The sequence below is a fragment of the Thermobia domestica genome, chromosome 1 (genome assembly GCF_964235325.1).
Source record: "Thermobia domestica chromosome 1, izTheDome1.hap1.1, whole genome shotgun sequence".
Classification (NCBI taxonomy): Eukaryota; Metazoa; Arthropoda; class Insecta; order Zygentoma; family Lepismatidae; genus Thermobia; species Thermobia domestica.
The window spans coordinates 18,721,774-18,744,513 of record NC_137454.1 but is presented as its reverse complement, the minus strand read 5'-3'; the positions used below and the strand labels follow the sequence as shown (position 1 = coordinate 18,744,513).

Genomic DNA, 22,740 nt, shown 5'->3' with positions numbered 1-22,740 from the left:
TTTATGACCAAGTTTGGCATCAATGTTTACTTTTTGATGAGATTTTGGTCACTTTTTCATGTGTTTTTGATCGTTATTCAACTATTTAGAAGAGACCAGACCACTATGAACCCAGCATAATGTACAAATTATTTTAATTTATTTGAGACATTACTCATATACTTAACATGTGTCTCTTTAGAGCAGCCTTTCCCAACCTTTTCCACACTGCAGCCCTCTTTAGAGTCTACAATACATGTGAAGGATCCTTTTCAATATATACGGTTAATATTTATATTTCTTCACCATGTTAGTGTATATGTATGAAGTCATGTATGGGTGTGGGTGTGAGTGTTTTGTTTTTCTTTTCTTTGCAGTGGTATAATCATGTTACTCTATATTCCCTCTTTCCTTTTCGAGTGATCTATTGCGTGAGAGAAGATTTTCGTTTGAAGATATTTTACAAACCCGCACATCAGTCTCTACACGCTTTTTGGTTCTTTCAGAAAAACAACAACAACAACAATAATAATAATAATAATAATAATAATAATAATAATAATAATAATAATAATAATTATTATTATTATTATTATTATTATTATTATTATTATTATTATTATTATTATTATTATTATTATTATTATTATTATAAATGGCGTCGAAGTATAGACAACTTCTTGTAGGTCAAATATAACTTCTCATGAAAATTATGTTGTCATTATTAATTCGATCATTTAACTTAAAATGGTGTATTTCTCACCACTGTGTATGCCTTTCTGAAATTGGCTTGCGAACCCTTTGAGATCGTCTTGCGGACCCCAGGTTGGGAAAAGCTGCTTTACAGAATAATCAGGAACGAGGAAGATTATGTAATGCATAGTATGATGATTCCACTTATTATTTATTAACCACACTCACATTATGATGTAGGAACTGTATGTGAGCTGAGAATAAAATTCGTAGCTTCAAGCTGAGAAGAATGCAACAATTACTTGCGAAAGTAGATGGCGGGAAGCACATATTTAACTCTTACCAATAAGAATTTTACCTTATAGAATGAACGTATGCTCTAAATCTTAAAGGTTGATTATTATTATTCTTAAAGTCGATAAGTAATTAGATAGTATGTTAAAAAAGATATAGCACTAAGTTGATATTTCTCGAGTTTGCATTCCTCTTAGCTTCTATTTTACATTTAAAATTTTTGGTAGACAAAAATTTCCGTGATAAAAATACCACAAGGAAATCAGAGGCACAACGTCAATCTGGGTATTGAAATACACAATTAAATTCCTTCCAAATATTGTTATATTACAAGTTATTGATGTTCCGTAATTTAATATAGAATTATCCTTGCATTTACCATTCGAATATTTCTGTAAATAACAACGTTTCAAGCTTATCTGGGGTTCGCCTTCAAGTTCTCGAAGGAATAAAAGACAAAATGAAGCTGAAATTAAAGTTATATACCTACACAATTGAGAATTAGTACTATGTATAGATCAGAAATAGTCCCGGAAAACCATCTTTTTACTTCCTCTACAAAAAGGTTTATATCGAACCGAATTAGAATTTCCAATGGGAAAAGATAGTTTATAACATAAGTATGCCAAACTTAAATCACTACCAGGGTTCCCATTTATTTGGCGAGCACGAATTCCATGATTTTCCAAGTTTCCCAGATCACGATTTACAAATTTCCAGCTGTATATATAATGTAAAAAAGGCAACTGTATTTTTCTTGTTCCTCATCTACTATGCATATACATGTATATAGTGTGTATGTAGGTAGAGATTTTGCAATAAATAAATAAATAAATAAAAATAAAAAACTAACTAATTTATCTTATAAATTATCTCCTTTTAAATAGCTGGGTAAGAAATGAATTTGGAGAAGTAAAAATATGTACTTAAAATTCCCTGAGTCTCGCAGGTTTTCTCAGCTTTTCATGAAATTTCTTGACTTTCCCAGGACGTTTCACGAGTAAGCTGAATTCCCCGACTTTTCCATGTTTTCCAGATTTTTTCAGGTCAGTGGGAACCCTAACTACAGTATATATTTTTTTTTTTTCAATCTGATCAACGCTATTGCCATCTGGGGAATGATACGTCCGCTGTCGGTCGTGATCAGTGGTATGTCTGAAGCTGTATATGAGTTACTATCATCAAATGGAGCCTTGATTAAATCGTTACTGGGAATGGAATGTCATGGCCCTCTTCCATGTTAATTTTCCCTCCACACACAGAGTGAAACATTGTCGGGAGAATGGGTTCATATTCGAGATAATTATTGGGAAAGCTATTGTGGCCTATTACACAAAAGGGTTTATATCGAACCCGTGGAGAAATAGGGCCCACGAAAAACACCAGGAAGAGGGCTCCAAGGAAAGTGACACCCGCATAGGATCCGGCATGTGATGGGCCAGCGATTCAGTTTGGTACCTTCAGCTGTGAAGAACGTTGTTAGTAAGCGGCTCCGGTTGAATTGCGTCCGTAAGGTCCGCGTAAACCACCTACTCCAACGTAAACTGCAGGAAACTATGAAATGCACCTGCTAAGGACAAAATGGAAGACAGTTGTCAGAATGGATAAAACATACATTTATACACCTCACTGCTGATGGTCACATTCGGGCGCTGATATATTATGACAGTGATGCCAAAGCCCGCTGCAACCTTATTCACCACTGCTAAGTTTCCCGTGTGGGAATTTATGGTTGTTGAGGGATTTCGTTATACGAGGAAGTTGCTAATATGCGCGTGAAAGTGAAGGAATCCATTATGACACCTATCATTCGGAGTGGCAGCTCACAATTGTTCGGTGCGGATACAAACAAGATTAGGATCCATATGAACAAGGCTTCAAGTCATGCCGTCAGAACACTTGTGCGATTTTATCAGAAAACGAGGGGAATTGGGAATTCGTGTTATTCCGTTTCAAGACATTCCTGTGAAGAGCCCGATGCCAGGCCAACGGATGTCTGTGGCTTTGGTCTGTTAAAAAGATGTCTCCAACATAAGCGTCCACACACCTTCGCTTGTCTCTAGAGAGCTTGCAGAGAGGAATGGGAGGATACAACTCCCTTGTTCATACTTTACTCCATGGAAATGTTTATATCGAACGATATTCAACAGGTTAGGAGACAATGGTATTCTGATAGGATACCATTAGAGTAGTGGGGAGGTTTCTTGTGGGTACGCTTCAAAATCGGCCCGATATAGACCGAAAAACTCTATGTGCATGTTACTTGGCTTCACAGCTGATAGCACGCCTCCTATATTCGGAAAACAACACCAGAATTTGAATTTAAAACTAGGATATACTTCCAGTAACATGGTTTGGCTATGGGTAATCCTCTGTCTCTCTGTAAATAATACTGTCCTTCATCAGTTTGAATCAAATGTTTCAAACAATCCTATTTTGAGGTTAACCTGGTATTAGAGAGTCTTTATTTGTATAAATGAACCAACTTTCTTTAATAACATTTGGTTCAAAATAATTTAGGTTGCAGTAGCGAAAGACGAATAAATAGCTTAGGTTTAGGAATTAGATTTCTGGACTTCCGGCATCTATAGCCATGTTAGCCTATCATACATGGGGATGACGTCCCTCGACGATCGCACTGCCCGGGAACACAGATTCAACATAAAAAATGCACCTATTATGTAAATATATTCACATTTTCAACTGGTGCACCTTCTTAAAAAGCCAACATGAAAAAAAGTAGAAGGGATTTTGAATTGAATTGATCTTTATTTCAGCGGGCGAGGTTCAGCCGGAGGCTGCTCTGCCACCTAACCCTTGTCATCATTACAAAGAAAAGAAAGAAAAAAAATAAAGATACAAGATACAAATAACAACATAACATGATACATTCAATAATACTAAGGATAAACAAAACACAATAAATGTAAATGTTAAAAAAAAAAAAAAAAAAAAAACTATACTCATACTGCTAATTCAATTTCATACCAGTTTCATACTGTAGTAAACCTTTCATATGTGCCAACGCTTTGTCTCTGATCTCTAAATAATAATGTTTGGAGTGATGATTTAAATGAATTATACGGTTTGTCAGTGATTGACTTTGGTAGGGAGTTCCAATTCTTACTGCCGAAATTGAAAATGGCTTCTCTGTTATTTTTAAAGAATGCTTCAGTTTATTGCTTCCTTGGGTATTGTAACGGTGAATTTCTGACCTACATGTTAATTTATGATGCAAGTAAGGTGGTGTTTTATGTGAATTTATTTTGTATAGCAAACAACAGTATCGGAGATATCGTCTGCGGGACGTGGTTAGGATATTGTTTTCATTAAGTACCGGCAGAATATGCTGAGACTTTCTTAATTGAGTGAAAAGCGTATAGAGTAATTCTGTATTTTCTGAATTGCCCTAGTATTTTGAGTGGAGAGAGAATTACCATATATTGAATCGCAGTAGTCGAACAGAGGAAAAATGAGAGTGTTAACAAGATATAGTCTTGTTTCTTGCGACAAATAGCCTTTTAATTTATAAAGCTGTCGTAAGATGCGCTTAGCTTTAATACAATGTTCAGAAATGTGTTTATTCCAGCGAAGTCCTTGGTCTATTATTAAGCCTAGATCTTTTACAAAGGGAGAAAATGGAATATTGGAATTCACTACAGTTACTTTTAGGTCATCAGGGTTGACTTTGCTCAACTGATGTGATGTTCCCAATACAGTGAAAACAAGTTTTAATGGATTAAGTAAAAGACCATTCTTAAGGCACCAGTTGCTAACAGCTAAAAGATCCGTATTAAGTAACTCTATTGTGTCCATAATGTTTTCAGGCGTACTACTGATGAAGATCTGTGTATCATCCGCATAGAAGTGAACTGATGAATGTTTTATGACTGTAGAAAGATCTGCTGAAAAGAGTGAAAATAATAGGGGACCTAATATTGAACCTTGCGGAACTCCTGCCTTTATCAGGGATGAAGTAGATACCTGAGTCTTTTCTCCTCTTAGTATTACTTGTTGCTGTCTACAAGAGAGATAGCTATGGAACCATTTAATAACTGATTCCGAGAAATTGTAATATTTCATTTTGGCCAGAAGGAATTCAAGATTTCTTCGTTGTTAAAAAAATAAATAAATAAATATAAATAAATAAATCAATAAAAAATAAATTGAACCAATACAAATCTTTTGGAAGTCTATATGAAAAATGGTTACCTTATACAGTTATTTCAGAAGTGGTTACGTGAAGTCTAACAAAATAACAAAAATTAAGAAGTCGCTACTGTAACCACTCACAAGATAACAACAAAAATTAAAAATGGACCGGTTTACAGAACTTTCAATCCACAGACAACAAACTCAAAGAGATCTTTAATCCACACCCAATAAATTTAAAAAGATTCGGTTAAATATCGTATACAACCAGATAAAAGTTCAGACAAGCACTTAACCGAGAATAAGAATTACTTCGAGTACAGTTTACGAATTTCGTATATAAAATTTCGTGTTTTCGTAAGAAATTTTATGTGGGGACTATTTAAGGGATGCAGAAGAGAAACATTCAACTCCTGAAGTATCGCAGTGTTTAATATATAGGTACAATAATTCACATGGCATTAATGAAACACAATAAATAACTAAATTTAATAATATTACAAAGGTTAGTGATTTTTAGGAGTAATTTTTATTCAAATAAAATAAAATCTGGGAAATGCATTTGGACAGAAGTCAACTGAACAAAAGCTGGACCACAATTTTGGCTCCATTTTCGGAATGTATGAGGTAGTAATGACTGATGCTTTTAAAAGAAGGTTGCAATATCAAGTTCTCCCTACTCCCAAGTGTTACTTCCATATTTAGAAAATTAGGGATTATATTTCTGGGCTTCTATAGCCATTTTAGCTCGTCATGTATCAGATATGATGTCCCTTGGCGATCACACTACCCGGAGAAGTGGGGAAGAAAGGAAGTGACCTGGAATCGTTGTGTTAGGTGCCATCCTGGCATTTGCTTGGTGTGAATGGGGAAAACTCAGGAAAAATACCTGTCATGATGGCTGGCTTGAGAAGACAGGGAGTCTACTAAAATTCCAAAATGAAATTTAGTGCCTTTTTTGTGACCTTTTCTTTCCAAAACCATAAAATTAGTAACATTCTCAAAGAAACGTGCTTTGCTTGTGATTTGGTAGCGTCTAAAGCCCACGATAGACATTTTTGGTGGTGAATTTTGACATTTTATACAACAAAATTTTCCAGTCTATACTTTTATTTGTACAGATATAAAAAAATCGTGACCTAAGAGCTTAATTTCGTGACTTTTTCTTGACTTTCATGACCGTTTTCTGATTTCGTGACTTTTTCATGACTTTCGTGACTTTTGTGACCGATAGACACTCTGGAAGACTTACGGCTTTGCGACCGAGTGTACCCACCGGGATATAAAATTACGCAGAGGAAAGCATCTTCTCTGTTTTCACACTAGCTGATTTAAGTTTACATTCGTTTGTTATTACTATCATATTAAGTTACTATTCACTGTCAAGAAACAACTACTCAAGATAAGCTTAAAAATTATTTCTTTAGAAAGGTTCTACATTGATCTTGTTAATTACTAGTTAATAATGAAGCATATTTTGTAAGGCTTAAAATATGTTTTAAAATGATGTATGTTTCATTTCATTTATGGAATTAGAAACAAAAGCACGACCGCATTCTCGACGGATATTTGAAATAAATCAAGACAACAATCCACGGCACTTAACTTTATATTGAAAGCTTAGAAACACATTGGGACATTTTAAACAACATTCCCTGTGTTCTCGTGAAAATAACTTGAATTTAATTGTATGCACTAGACCACGCTTTTTTGTTTGTTTTTGCGGCTCCCCGATACACACTACCTTTACGAAGACACGTGTCAGGTGGGGAGGATCCCGTTCTACAGTGAAATTTAGAGCTATGTTTGCGGCAATTCACTACCACAAGGGCCACCCCTGCCGAATTATTCAAATGGAGTAGCCAGACAAAGAGTGTTCTGGAAGAAGGCAGCAGCTTTCCAATAGCCAAGTTGGCGGAAATCATACTAATTGGTATGACAACTTGGACGTTAGTTCCAGGCATGGTCAGAGTGACTTTAACGGCTGGAATACTGCTGGGTGGAAAGCAACGGGAAATCACCACTCTATTTTTCTCTAGTTTACTGACAGCAGAAAGACAACATATGTATAATAGTCTTTCGCAGGTCAAAATATAGTTCCGAAGGTAAAATGTCCCCCCATTTGGATCTCCGGGAAGGGGATGGCTTGGGAAGGACTATTGGACGAAAAAGCATATCAAAACAGAAAATCGTACGTGAAGACGAAGAGCTTAGGGGCAGACCGTGGAGCATGGAAACTTCTCATTTGCAGCATGTGACCTGCCAATAATGGAAGACTACCTATGATGATGATGTTTTGTGGAAGCGCTTTTTTCTTTTCTCTCTCTCCCTTTTTTAACTTTTGTCAACCAATCAGCGTCTTCTTTCTACTCCCCGATACATTTAAAAATGTTGATCACGCACTCTAAGCTGAAAAATTGTATATGTTATGAAAGTAGACTTTGATGATTGTCAACTGACTGTAACACTTGATAATACAAAACGATAGTAGTGATGAAGGTATAAATGTGCTTCTCCATGTTAAGACATACTACAAACTCCCCGTCAAATGCTCAATGTACTGGTTGTAGTTGAAGCACACATGCACCTACCTGAAAATAAACCGCTCTCTTTCTTTCAGCCTTTTAAACGAATTTTTAAAGAGATGTATCAATATTGTGTAACGCTAAAGAGCGGAAGTTTTATTTTCAGAAATACACAAATAATAAGTGCAAGGATAATTCTAAGTTCACTTTTCTTCAAACAGTTCAACTACTACCTAACAGATGGCACTAATCAACTCTTATTTAGTATTTAGTATCTACCTATACTTGGTGACTACTTATCGTACTCCTTGAACTATTTGGAGAACAGTTAATTCTTTACTTTAATGCTCAAATATAGTTGTGCATCTGATTTCACTATGCTAATACAAAATTTGTTGATTAAAAAAAGAAGTTAATATCCATTACACAAAAGTTAATATCATTTTTCATACGAGATGCGACACAAAAATAAACGGATTGTAGCTATATTATTAAAAATAACTTAGTACAGTGAACTGGAATCACCTGGCCAAGCCATTCGCGAGATAAGCGACAAAGATAACATACATGTGTGAGTGCGTTGGCGGAAAATGACGAGCGTAGAACAAAGGATAAACACTTCGTCAGACTTCGAAAATCTGCCACTGAAAACATTTCAAATATTGAAGAAAGTTTATAGTGAAGCCTACACCTCAAGGACACAAGTGTTCGAGTGGCACATAAGGTTTTTGGAGGGTAGGGAGAGCTGTGATGATAATGAACGAACAGGCCGCCAGCGTTCTTCTGTAACTGAAGGAAATATCGAAAATGTTCGTCACGTTGTGAGAAATGACAGCTGATTGAGTGTTAGAGCAATTGCTGAGGTTGTGAACTTGCACAGAGAGTCAGTTAAAAGCATATTAACGGAAGAACTGCAAATGCGAAAAATTTGTGCAATGCACCCGCTCACAAGGCCCTATTCATACAATTTTTGGCTCGAAAAAACGTTGCAGTGTTAGAGCACCCACTGTACTCGCCTGATTTGGTACTTTGTGATTTGTTTTATTACCGAAAATCAAATCTGAACTAAAAGGAATACATTTTACCTTCGTTAATGAGGTTAGAAAGAAACTGGAAAACGTACTAAAGATCCTTACAGAACATAAGTTTTAGGGATGTTTTAGTTACATACAATGGCAGCTGCGAATGAAGAAATGTGTTGAAGCAGAGCGGGACTACCAATAATGTAAGTACTTTTGAGTTATTACTTCAGCCCCCCCCCCCTTTGTGTGTGTGTGTGTGTGTCGCATCTCGTATATGACAAAGAAGTTGAAAAATCTCGCATAAAGACAATGGAAAAGCATGCATTTTAGATTACTTGTGAAAGGAAGTATTGAGATCAGAAATAGGAATACCTGAGTAAGAAAGTGAAAGAATATGAGGCTAGGATTATCCATTATGAAGGCAAGATATCCTGTACAGGAAGGAATAAAAGAATACTGTTTCCTTCAACTCAGAAGAAAATCTCCTTCTTTTGAAGTTTCAGTTCATTTTTTCCTGTAAGAAGAAAATCTTTATGTACGGATTTGTAAGTACACATTCAACAGGCCTTTAGAATTATTATTCCATGCAGTTTATTTTATTTTTTTAAGGGAAGAGGAGGATATTCATTTTGGGAAGCCAGTAATATTACCCTACGCTGAATGAAATCTTAAACTTATTATGCAATTAAAATTTTCGTTCTTCTTGATTTTACTATTTAATGTTTTAATGTTTAATACAATCTATTTTAAGTTTTTTTTCTTTCCTTTTTTTTAAAAAAAATAATGTCTTATTGAATAAATCATCGAAAAATTACGAATTCAAGTGTCTTGTTATACTCCAATGTCATTTTGGGGTCGCGGTGGCTCAGTGGTAGAGTGTTCATCTCTGGTGCATGGGGTTCCGGGTTCAAACCCTGCTCCCGCCAAGTAAACTTTGTGGTGGACAAACATCGTGTGCGTGGGTTTCCTCGAGGTTCTCCCGTTTCCTCCCACTTAATTCATTCCACCATTTCATTCATTTCTCATAATCACAGTCTCCTTTAGCCTAACCGGCATAACCGTCGGACGTAAAACTTAAAACTTTCATTTTTTTCCAATGTCATTTTATGCCTGCAGAAAATTATTTATTCTGTAAGTCAGGAGAATAGCACCGCCACTTTCAGATATTTATGTTTTCTTTAGGAGGAAATACCACGTCAGAAAGAATTCCAATAGAGAATACGAAGTTGAACTATTTTAGAGATTAGGATTAGGAATTAGGTTTGTGGGCTTTCGGCAGCTATGACCATGTTAGCCCTTTACGTATGAAGAGTGATGTCCTTCGGCGATCACACTATTCGGGGAAGGAGGGAAGCGATCGTTGTGTTAGATATTATCCCTGTATTTGCCTGGTGTGAATGACGAAAACCAAGGACAATCTTACTCAGGATGGCTGGCCAGAAAAAAAGCTTTTACTTTTTTGACCGAGTGTACTCAGCGGGAATCGAGTTGAGTTGATTTTAGTTTAGCGTCCCGTTCAGCAGCGAGGCTATATGAGACGTGGACCTACTGATTAACGTGGAATCCGAACTACATGAACTCCCGCCGGGAATCGAACCCGGGTCTCCCACGCCAAAGGCGCGTACGCTAACCGCTTAGCCGCGAGGGAGCTCTCAGCGGGAATCGAATCCACAACCACTCGCATTGAAAGTGAGAACTTTAGCGACTACGCTACGCGGAGCCACTTGAACTATCTTCTATTGGTTTCTATGCAATATTACAATAGAGACATACAACATAAATATTCAACATGAGATTAAGACACGATTAATCCATTACTCTACATGGTTCAAGGGTTGTATAAAATATTATTCAAGTCCCATAAGAATTTACTCACAAGATTTCCAAATGTTGAAGTAAATGCTGTGTTTCTATATAAGGGTACGGTTATACCACAATTTTCCTATTTCATCCTCTCCCTTTCAATTTTCCTATCTCACATAACCTTTCACCCTTCATAGAACAGTGTGCTTATGGAGAGTTTAGCGATCAATTCTACTCACTCAGTGGCAAATCAAGGGTGATAACAAAAACATTCAGAGTCCTCTGCGGCTTAGTCCCAACAGCACATTTGCAGTAAAGAGAACATCTCTAACCTTGCTTTAAACGTCACTGACCAAGCAGAATTGCTGTGTAAATGAGTAGCTAATCATTTCTCTGTCCAATGATAAAAAAGAAAGAAAACAATTGTATTTTGATATAAGAATGGAGATATGAACCTTAATTTAGCATGCGGTCTCACTAGATTCCATTTAAAGCAATGTGTTTTGCTTTTTCCGTCCCGTTGAAGTAGGAAAATGAAAGGATGAAAATAGGAACATTTTGGTATAACCGTACCCTTTCGATTATATCCATCATTGTTAAGAGAAATCAAACGTAAATATATATATATATATATATATATATATATATATATATATATATATATATATATATATATATATATATATATATATATATATATATATAGTATGTTCCAGCAGATAAAAATATTTTTTCTCGAAAAATACGCATAAAGATATACATTCACCCATATAATTTTGTTCACCTCGATTACCTCTATCGATTGCTGTAGATCTCGTCTTTGGACATTTTTTCTTCGTTAGATGCTACGAATATTGTAGAATTTTATCATCTGGTTGTTTCTATTGTAGAATTTTGTAAAAAAAAAAAAAAAAAAAAAGTAAGAAAATAAAAAGAAAAAATGTTCTTAGTTTCAATGCTCTTAACAAAACACAATCCAGTTCTATGTTAAAAATTTTCAGCTGTATTTCTTCCTGAAGTGCTCCTGGCGTTTAATACTTGTAGAAAAAGTTACGAGTTTATAAGAAAAAAATGTTAATATAGTACATTTTGTTTCCCGCTTCAATACACCCTTCTAGTATGATTCGCGAAGCTTACTATTCGGTCATTTTTCCGTTAATGTATTCCAAATCCACAACTAGGTTTGAGAATTCACTGCTTTAAAATTATTTTAGAACACAGTGCCGTGCCGTGGGATGGGGGGAGCGGGGCGACGGCCCCGGACGCCGAAGTAAGGGGGCGCAAAATTCGGGAGGAAAAAAGAATAAAGGAAAGAAAATGAGAGAGGAAAAACTACCTGGAATATTACTAGTATGCAGTTAAATCCTCTTCCTGCTTTAGGAAGTGGTCCTATAATGTTACTCATGTTATCGTGGCTGGTCTGTCGACCTCACTCATATGTACGGGGGCGCTAATTTTCCACAGCACTGTAGTGTGAAGACAAAGTTAAATGTGGGCCATCTGAAAAGTTCTCACAATGACATATAAAACATTGATTTCTCTCTCGAAAATCGATTTATTCTTCAATATAGTCTCCCTTGACACACACACACACAAAAAAAAAAGAAAAGAAAAAAAGAAAAGAAAAGAAAAGAAAAAACTAAAGCCAATCTTTTCTGACAGACTTCACACATATGGCTTTTTGGATTGAATGCTTAGGATCCCTTTCAGCACCGAAGGTAAGAGAGTGGACTTACAGCTTAACGCGGGATCCGAACCACATGATCCACCAGAAATCAAAACCGTATCTTCCGCGTCAAAGACGCGTATGCAAATCATATAGCCACGTGAGAGCTCATATGGCTTTTTGGAGTTTCCATCGTTTCGGCTACAAATTCGTTTCTGAGCTGTAGTGGTACCAATGTTTCAACGGTGGTTACGAATTAACGCATAACATCAATTGGCCTTTTTTTTTTTTTTTTTTTTTTTAATTGGCTGTTATCGATATAGAGATTTTCATTCGGATTCATTTGGTAAAGTGTTATCAGTCAAGGCACCCACCTTGCAGACACTTTTTCATGCACAATTCCTCAGTCAAACTATGAAATATTCCTTCATCTAAAATGTCTAACGTCTGATGCAGTTACAGATTTTTGTGGTCCACTTTATGGATCATCTTCCGGGTTTTCACGACCGGTTTAAATTCAGTTGTGCACTTGGCAACACTTAAAAAAAAAAAAAAAATGGAACAGAATACCATAGCGTACTTTCTACATTGTCTGTTTCTGTAACTTCATACAATTCTCCACTAAATATGCAAACAACGCTCCGTGTTGAAAATTTGCCATTTTTTAAAAAAACAAACCTAATTGCACAACAATTACCTATAATTTCAGCTTTCACTTATTGATCCAGAGAATAAGAGAGTTCAGTTTTGAAGCATTTATAAGCGATATGATTTAACTTGAAACAAACTGTGACGCCGTATGCTTCGAGGACTCTTATGAATGATGTCTAGTAATTGAAATCACTTACGATTGTAATTCATAGTATTTGGTAAGTACAGGAGAACAAGCAATTTCAATAAAATTGCCTAGTGCCCGTATATTTTGAAATACATATAGGAGGGCGAATATAAAATCTGCAAAAGGAGTTTTGGTGTACGCAATACACATTCTACAAACTACCGAAGGCAACATCTCCCTTTGAAAAGTTCTGTCTTGCGTAATTATCATAATCATTGATGGAATTAAATGAAATGAAAGTTGATCTTCCATTGGCCAACTGAGATATTTTTTTCAGGCAAAAACCTTCAAATTTCTTACGTACATGTGCAGAGTATGGCGTTTATCAGACAGATCGATGGCCATTTTTCTTAAAGACAGTACACTCTGGGCCTCATGCAGAGACGTTCTGACGCGTGATTAGTTCCATACTAAAGAGTTCCATTAACATATGTTTCTTGGAGTACTCAGGCCTATAGTATGACGCTAATCATACGTCAAAACGACTCTGCATAAGGCGGTCTACACCTAACTTCTCAAAATTAATAACATCCCTCACGTATCTTATTGCTTCTTATAGCTATTACTTCTTATAGCACGTATCTTATAGCTATTACTTCTTTCTTTCAGTTTTATTTTGAAAGACAGTGCAAAAGATTTATTTCTTTAAACCCATTCACCGATTTAGACACCGAACTGGTACGAAATATGTTTTAACAGATATTGGAGGCTATTAAATTAACAATGTGCATAAAACATTAATTTTCTGTTCTCTATAAAACGTCACTCTGTCCATTATTAATTTCTTTGTAGAACAAAGATGGACTATTCACACATTCGTAGTCGTCGTACTTCCTGGGTTGTAGGAACACGAAATCATGTGTTCTCTACCTATAAAACCATTTCCATGCAAGGTTAGATCATAATTTCTTGATAAGAGAAATGACATTTTAAAAGTAACGATTCATAGTTATGCCCTATAGGCTAGAAGAGACGAATACATAAAAGTGAACGGTGATTTAAAAAAAAAAAAAAAAAAAATGGTAGTGCATCGCAAAAACGTCGACGGAACATGATATTTGGTGCATTACGGAACCAGATATCAGGCTAGGAACCCACTGCACAAGAAGTGAGTGCTAACTGCTCTTAATCTCGATGTAAGTTTATGATTCAAGTTATAATGTCAGCTAGATTGTCCAGCACACATTTAAATAGTATATATATATATATATATATATTTGGTCTAGGAATTAATTCGTGCGGATGGACAAGAGATGGCGCAACGAACGGAGCGTCCCACAGTTCCGTGTATCCACACATGTGTTGCAAACCCCTGTCATCGCGTATCGTTCGTAGTATAGGGCAGTGGATTAAAGCGTCAACAACACCAGTTTGTAGTTAAGTGAACATGGCGCAATTTGTGCCTGATAAAGTGTTTTTGCGGGGTGTCCTGCTGCATTACTTTAACATGCAGAAAAGTGCGACTGAAAGTCATCGTATTTTGGTGGAAGTGTATGGTGACCATGCTCTAGCTGAGCGAACGTGTCAGAAGTGGTTTGCACGGTTTAGAAGTGGTGATTTCGGCTTGGCAGACCAAGAGCGAGCTGGACAGCCAAAAAAATTTCAAGACGAAGAATTGACAGCATTGCTCGAGCAGGATTCGTGTCAAACGCAGGAACAACTTGCAGCAGCATTAGGCGTTGATCAAACAACAGTCTCCAAACGCTTGAAAGCCATGGGAATGATTCAAAAGATGTCACATTGGGTTCCACATGAATTGAAAGACAGAGACGTTGAAAGACGAAAAACCATTTGCGAATTGCTGCTTCAACGACAGAGCAGAAAGGAGTTTCTGCATCGAATTATTACGGGTGATGAGAAGTGGATCCATAACGAGAACCCTAAACGAAAAAAGGCCTGGGTGAAACCAGGTGAACCAGGTCCATCACAACCAAAACGAGATATTCACTGTGCAAAGGTTATGCTGTGCATATGGTGGGATATGAAAGGTGTGGTGTACTATGAGCTGCTGCAACCGGGTGAAACTATGAATGGAGAACGTTATCGACGACAATTAATGCGTTTGAAGCAAGCTCTGGCCAGAACACGACCAGAATGGGAGAACAGACATGATAAACTTATTGTTCAACATGATAACGCTCGCCCACATGTCGCAAAACCGGTCAAAACCTATTTAGAAAATGTCGGATGGGAAGTTTTACCCCACCCGCCGTATTCACCAGACGTTGCTCCTTCGGACTACTACTTGTTCGATTGCATGAACAACGATTTGATTGGACAGCGGTTTACTTCTTCAGAAGATATCGAAACATGGGTCTCTGACTGGATCGCTTCCAAGGATGAGGACTTCTTTCGCCACGGAATCCGTACATTGCCTGACAGATGGGCGAAAGTGGTGGCTAGCGATGGACAATATTTTTCTTAAGGTATTTATGTATTTTGTGTTTGTACTACAGCTTCAATATGTGCGTACCAACCGCACGAATTAATTCCTAGACCAAATATATATATATATATATATATATATATATATATATATAGTGAGGACCGACATAAGCAGGTAGAATAACTATAGAATCCGCATGAATTCTATTATTGTTTGGAATACAAACATTTCATCAATAATCTTGGAAGAATAAATTTCATCTCAACCTTTTCGTAAAAATATCTTCATGATCCACAGAATCTCGAAAGCTTCAAATCCTTTAGTAAATCTTTTTAATCTGTTTATAACTTGAAAATCACCCCGTCTCGTAAAACTACGACAGTTGAGTAAGGATTTTTTTTTTTTTTTAAGTGTCTTTCAAACTTAAGATAACTTCATTCTGATCAATACATTAAGACGACAATATACATCAGGTCGTCTGGAAACTATCGAGCCTTTTGCGCACGAGATGGCGTTACTGTTCCAAATTTCAAAGTATGAGTCGCAGCGGATCAAGCCTAACGTTATTCGATAACTGACAGTTGCAAGTAGAAGATTCGTATTCTTAATAATTACATGTAAGGTATTGAGCCGTGATAATGAGTGAAATTTCCGCAAAATTGCGCCACCATTTTAAAATGTTATTTCGATAAAGGCACAAATTCTGTCCAGGACCGAGAAGAAATTTATGCTATTTATGGACAAGAAAGGTTATCAAACAGCCGTGGTTCAATCGCTTTCGTTCTGAAAATTTAGATGTCAAGGTGCTACTCGCCGCAGGCGATCAACCACATAAAAAGTGGATGATATTCTGGAAAAAAGACGAGTAAGACTGGCATGTAAGACCAATGACCTAACATCCATCATCAAACCATTTGGAGAAAGCTGGTTACAAAGAGAAGATCGAAGTTTGAGTTCCACATGATCCGAGTCAAAAAAAACATTTACTCGATCGAATTTCGATCTACGAATCTATACTGAAATGTAACGGACTCGAGCCATTTCTAAGCGGTTATCCACAACTGATGAAAAGTGGATAATCTATAAAAAACAATGTGCGAAAAAGATTATGCAAGAAGCTTCACAGTCTATGGCAAAGCGCACACTGACGACCAGGAAAAGGATTTAGGATTCAGATTTCTAGGCTTTCGGCATCGATGGCCATTTAACCCGTCACGTAGGAGGGATTATGGTTCGGATTCCGCGTTAATCAGTAGGTCCACGTCTCATATAGCCTCGCTGCTGAAAGGGACGTTAAACTAAAATCAATTCAACTCAACGACGTCCCTCGGCGATCACATTATCCGGAGAAAAGGACGAAGAAAGGATTGGGGAAGGAAGGTAGCGGTCTGGGACGTATAAGTTAGGTACCACCCCGCTGTTTCCCTGGTGTGAATAAGGAAAACCTCATTCAGGATGACTGAACTGAAAAAGCTTTTTACACTTTTTCGACGGAGTGCCCCCATCGGGAATCGAACCCGGGACAGCTCGGACGCCAAGGAAGAGTATGGTGTACGTTTGGTGAAATTGGAAGAGCATCGTGCATCACGAGGTGATGCTGCCAAACTGAATGATAAGCCTTGGAACAGTACTGTCGACAAGTAGTGTGTGTTTGCACGTAGCATTCAAAAGAAATGGCTGCAACTAGTTAACAAAAGGTGTGGCATATACCACGTTGACAACGCCAGACACCATACACTTTTAATGACCCATCAGAAATTAAGAAAATTTGCCTGGAAGATCTATCCGCCATATAGCTCAGACCTGGCACCGTCAGATTAGCATTTGTTTGGATCTCTGCAGATCTCTCTGACTGATGTTAAGTTAGTTTCAAAAGACCTTTGTGAAAACCACGTGTCAAAATTCTTTTGACCAGAAACTACAGAGGTTCTACACCGACGGAATTATGGTGTTGCCGAAACAATTGTTGAAGTTCATCTAACAAAATGATGCATATATGGTTTCATAATGCTAGTTTTTAACAACAATAAATGCATTCTTAATTCTGACCTCCAAATGGTCAATATTTCTAGACGACAAAACACATAAAATGAAAAACAGCCATGGGAAAAGATACCCGTTCTTTCTATTGTTTTGAATTACTTTGTAATTATTATCTATAATGAACGTGAAATTCTGAATAACTTTCAGGCTATTCGTATTTTCTTCCGAGAGAGAGAGAGAGAGAGAGAGAGAGAGAGAGATTTTTCTAGATGTATAGATGCCAATACACGGTTTACATCAAAGGAGATGCAGCCAAGCGGTTAGCGTACGCACCTTTGGCGTGGGAGACCCGGGTTCGAAGCTCATGTGGTTCGGATTTCACCTTAATTAGTATGTATCGTCTCATATCACCTCGTTGTTGAAAGAGACGTTAAACTCAAAATCAACTCAACTCAAAGGAGATGTACTACTTCTTACATTGTTCAATACACTTTTGCCGGCTAGGCTAAAAGAGATGATGATAAGAAGAAAATCCAGGCACACGGCGTTTGTCCATCACAAAGCTCACTTGGCGCGAGCTGGGATCGATCCAAGAACCCCATGCACCAGAGGTGAACTCTCTACCAGTAAGCCACCGTGGTCTTTACATTGTTAAAGGGAATATACACCTTTTAAACATAATGAAACAATGACAGATTCAATTTATTCTTATGAAACATCAACTTTCCTTAAACTATTTTCTTGACAAAACATACCAGAACTGTATAGAACGTACGGTCTACAGTTTCGTACTGCCAAAAATACTATATTATAACAAAAGATTCAAACAAAAAATAATTGAAAAAAGAACACAACTTGAAAAAAAAAACAAGCCCACGTTCTGAATTTCAATAAAATTTATTCCTCAAAAATACATACAAATTAAATTGTCGTTTTCTTTAAAAAAAATTAAGAAATGAAATTTTAACAGAATCTGTATAATACAATGGGTAAAATAAATCACATTCTTCTTGCTTTTCCTTCTTGAACAACATAAATCCAATCACATGATCATGTGTTATTCTTTCTCATATCAAAAATACTTATCTTTACACAACTACGAAGATTTTAATAATATTTTTGATAAAAACTTCTCTCTTACCTAAATATAGTACCATGATTCTTTATCAAACAGTTTCTACCTGATATTTACACAAATCAGTTGGTCTTGTAATAGTTTGTTCTAAAGATCCCAATATTTCCGATTTTGTATGACATATAATACTCTTAATGTAAATACTATATTGTTAGTGTTACTATTGCGTTTGTGTCATTCCCTATAATACAATACTGTCAATGCCCCAGGTATACACTATATGTAAAGCTAATGTAATACATATGCCAAAGAACTCACTGCCTTTTTTTATCCCAAGAGGAAGCAATACTATCGAGAACATTGCAGCAGAAAAAAATCATTTTTGTAGTACGGAGCGGGACTACTTTCTTTGTTAATACCAAGAAAACAATGTATAGTATCTTTCAAAACAGTAAGTTTTTGTGTAAGTATCTTCTTCCGAAAGCAGCTACCCTATTATTAGAAATGTAACTAAGATGTTCTAAAACTTATGTGACAAATGTATACTAGGGATCGTCCTTCGTGTTAGAAAAAGCCACCGCTAAGTTCACGAACTCTTCTCCCATTACTGCGGACGTGATGTTTTGAAATGAACTTTACATATTCTACAAAATGTTAGAAAGAGAGACACCCCCCCCCCCCACACACACACAAATGTGTATCAGATTATATCACTATTATATCACAGTGTGTTATTTGCCACTATTGCCAAGTCACCTGCTGCAGCTGAGAAGCTTGCATGCTCCACGGTCTTCAGCTAACCTCTTTATCCTCACGTACAATTTTTCTGTTTTGATACTGTCCATCAACTGTTCTCTCCTTCGCCCCCTCCCTCTCTTTCCTGCCACTAGCACATCCCTCATGATAACAGTTTTTCTCATCCAATGTCCCAACCAGTTACTCTTCCTCTTTCCAATTACATCTAAAATTTGATTTTTCCTCCCCATCATTTCTAAGACCCTCTCATTCGTTTTCCGCTTGACCTAGGTAATTGTCTTCATACTTCTCTACACCTACATTTCAAAAGTGATTATCACGAATAGTGATCAATTAATTTCTAGCATAGCCATTTCCAACTGAATGCTCTGTGACGGCACAGTTGCTGCTCTCATTCTCAGTAAACCGTACAAGAAGCAGACATGAAATCTGGCTTTAACGTTAATAGAACCCATGGTGAAGGGCAAATAACATTAATAGTTTTGTAGATATACCACTTGTGGATCTAAGACTACTCCTGTACTGACTACACTTGTTTATTTCATTCTTCTACTTCGTCCTACCCACTTCTTTGTTCTATCTGTTTCTCCCTGTCATTTCTCCAATCGTAAAAGCACTCCTATGTCATATATATGACAGTTGGAAATGACTGCTCTGGACATTATTTATTTTAAATTTTGTAAATCTTCTCTGTAAACGATTTTCATCAGGTTTCAACAAAATTTCTTCCAAAATTTGATAAATAAATAAATAAAATAATGACTTATTACGTTACTATCTACATTAGTAAGAAAAGTGGAATACGTATACCCCTATTATAACTCTTTGTAGAATGTTTTGTTTGTTTTAGTGTTAATAATTTACAAAAATAATCAAAAGATTCCATTTTATCAGAAACTGATTTCTTTCTGCTTCAATGCTCTCACAAGTAATGCTCCCCCTCCCTCCCCCCCCCCCACACGCAAATAAAAACTGAAACGCAAATACTGTACTTTGCTTTGGAATGTCGTCCCTGCTCGACTTCGTATTTCTACAGAAAAATAATCACCTCAATTAAAAATTTTACACACATGCCTGATCTATAACTTTGGTCAGACACAAAAAATTAAAAAATGAATAAATCCAAATGAGAAATGACAGATCGTACATTTAATTTTGGCTTGAAAAACACATTAACAATTCGATTGGACACAGGCAAAAAAAAAAAAAGTAAAGAAAAAAACTGTAATACTGAAATATCGTTCACTTTGAGATGTACTTTACTGTATACAGCTCTTAAAAATGTATTATAATGCACACTTAAAATCATTGAAGACAAATATTTCAAAACTTTATAAACAACAGAACACAAATATTTCAAAACTTTATAAACAACAGAGTTAAATATTTATAACATGTTTATAAAGATACTTCACCAGAATACTTTGTTATACTGTATTTTTTTACACACTTGTACGGATTCCTTGTTATCCTCAGTTATTCATTCTTCTAAAAGGAAACTCTTCAATGTTGCCGTTTGGAATGAATCTTCAGTATAATACTAAATATAATACTGTGCAATATACAGATATAACGAATTCACTTATTTCTTAATATGACACGATAACAAAGATTGAAAATTAACGCAAAGGAGCATTATGTTATCTTAAGATAAAGCCATGTGTATTAGCGACTTGTCTGAAAGAAAAGAAAAAAAAAAGAAAGAAAAATGTATAAGATTCAAAAAGAGGGGAAAGGAATCAAGTGTTGCGTAATTTTATTTTAGATGTTTCATAACATGACAACATACAGAAAGAAAACAAATGCATCCATACGTAATCAAACCACAAAAGCAAATATGACTGAAAAAAGGCAAACAAGCAGCAATGCATAACTATATATCTCAAGCCTCACATATGAGAGAGAAATTAAGCATATAGGCAATATTATTTTCCATTTGCTTTTTTAGTCTTTGATATAAAATTTTACAATATTACGAGAAATAACAATGCATTTCTCTGCTCGACTTAGCTAAGTCTCTCCATTCTTCTCTATACCCACATTTCGAAACTGAATATCAAGATTTACGTCTGATTAATTTCTAGACCACCCATTTGCAACTGGTTACTGTGTGACGGAACAGTTTGCTGCTCTCATTCTCAGTAAAACGTACGGACAGAACAAGGAGCAGACACGAAACCTTGGGTTAATAGAACCAGTAGTGGAGGACAAATAACATCAATAGTTTTGTAGATACACCACCCGTGGATCTAAAACTACTCCTGTACTGGTTACACTTGTTTATTTCATTCTCCTACTTCGTCCTACCCACTTCTTTCCTCTCTCTCTCTTTCTCCCTGGCGTTTCTCCGATCGTAAAAGATACTCCTACGTCATACATATGCTAGTTGGAAATTATTGCTCTGGACATACATTACTTACTTTAAATTTTGTAAATCTTCTCCATAAATACTTTTCATTAGGTTTCAACAGGAAATAAAAAGGAATTTTTCACGAAAAAATTAAAAATTTCCTTCCAACTTTGTGCAGCTACACTGCTTGTTGTCAATTTTCTTGTGTATTTAAAGATTTTCTAAAATTAACTTCTGTTTTATATGCAATCATCTGACATTGAATTCGCAAGCACAAGAATGTCATTAAAAACAAATATATATATATATTTGGACAAAAAATTATACCAAACCAAAAACAATTTTAACTGAGTATTAAAAAAAAATGGAATCAGAAATTTAGATTATACAGTTGTCAGGCATGCATTGTATGAATATAGTGAACTTCGTTTGAATTAAATTTTCTATTCAATGCTCATGATAAGATTATGACTTTCATTTGATAATACAAACAATGCAAGTTTGACAATGAACTGTAAAACTACCGAAACAGAACGCACGTATCAATACGTTTTAAATTCCTTCACAAGCAGCAATGCTAATCAATATCTTGCACGAAATATTGAGCATTTTAGCATAATAATATACAGCTACAAATTAGAAGCCAAAATAGTTACAAAAAAAGAGAAATATATCAAAATTATAGTTCCTCAAATATTTTAGACAGCTCTTTAAATACGAGGCGTTAAGAAATAGTACGGTAAGCAGAAACAAGAAAGCACGAATATGCATAATAAAGACATTTTACACAAAACTAAGGAAGTTAGTTGAAGCACTATAAACAGTGTATTATACGGAGGACAGTTTTGTGTCTGATGTTAACAACGTAAGTTTCTTACTTCATAACGATATACTTACATTAGATTTTACACAGAATACCCTACAGAAGTCCTTCACTTTAAAGAAACTAATTATTGTTGTAGAAAAAGAAAAAAAAAAGCATGAATTTGTGGTCTCAAATAATTGATCATGATCTCCGAGAAAAGTTCAAAATTTGCAAACGAAAAAAAAATAGAAATGAGAAAAAAAGTTTTAGTAATTCCGACTTATTTATACATTATAAATTAACAGTAATTATTCCTGATTAAGAGTATGTTCTTTCCTCGAACAAGAAAATTATTTTAATAGAAGCACTTTCTGCAACTTAAATGTAAAAACTTTGGATAATTTAATTGATCC

At 35.8% G+C, this 22,740-nt stretch overlaps 1 protein-coding gene across 3 annotated transcripts in view; it reads right to left on the bottom strand.

Annotated features, from left to right (window-relative positions):
- Positions 1-3,715: 3,715 nt before the first annotated feature.
- The window catches only part of Nup44A (nuclear pore complex protein Nup44A), a 94,158-nt gene continuing 75,133 nt past the window's right edge, over positions 3,716-22,740 (bottom strand). For 2 of the 3 annotated variants that reach the window (XR_014131162.1, XM_081755139.1), the window contains one exon: positions 18,220-20,849. Coding sequence is in view for 2 of the 3 variants with exons in the window: in XM_081755139.1 (XP_081611265.1) it covers positions 20,813-20,849 (37 nt within the window). In the remaining variant the exon portion in view is untranslated. Of the gene's footprint in view, positions 9,180-18,219; positions 20,850-22,740 lie in introns of those variants that run through there. The other variant, XM_081755148.1, reaches the window with a different exon arrangement.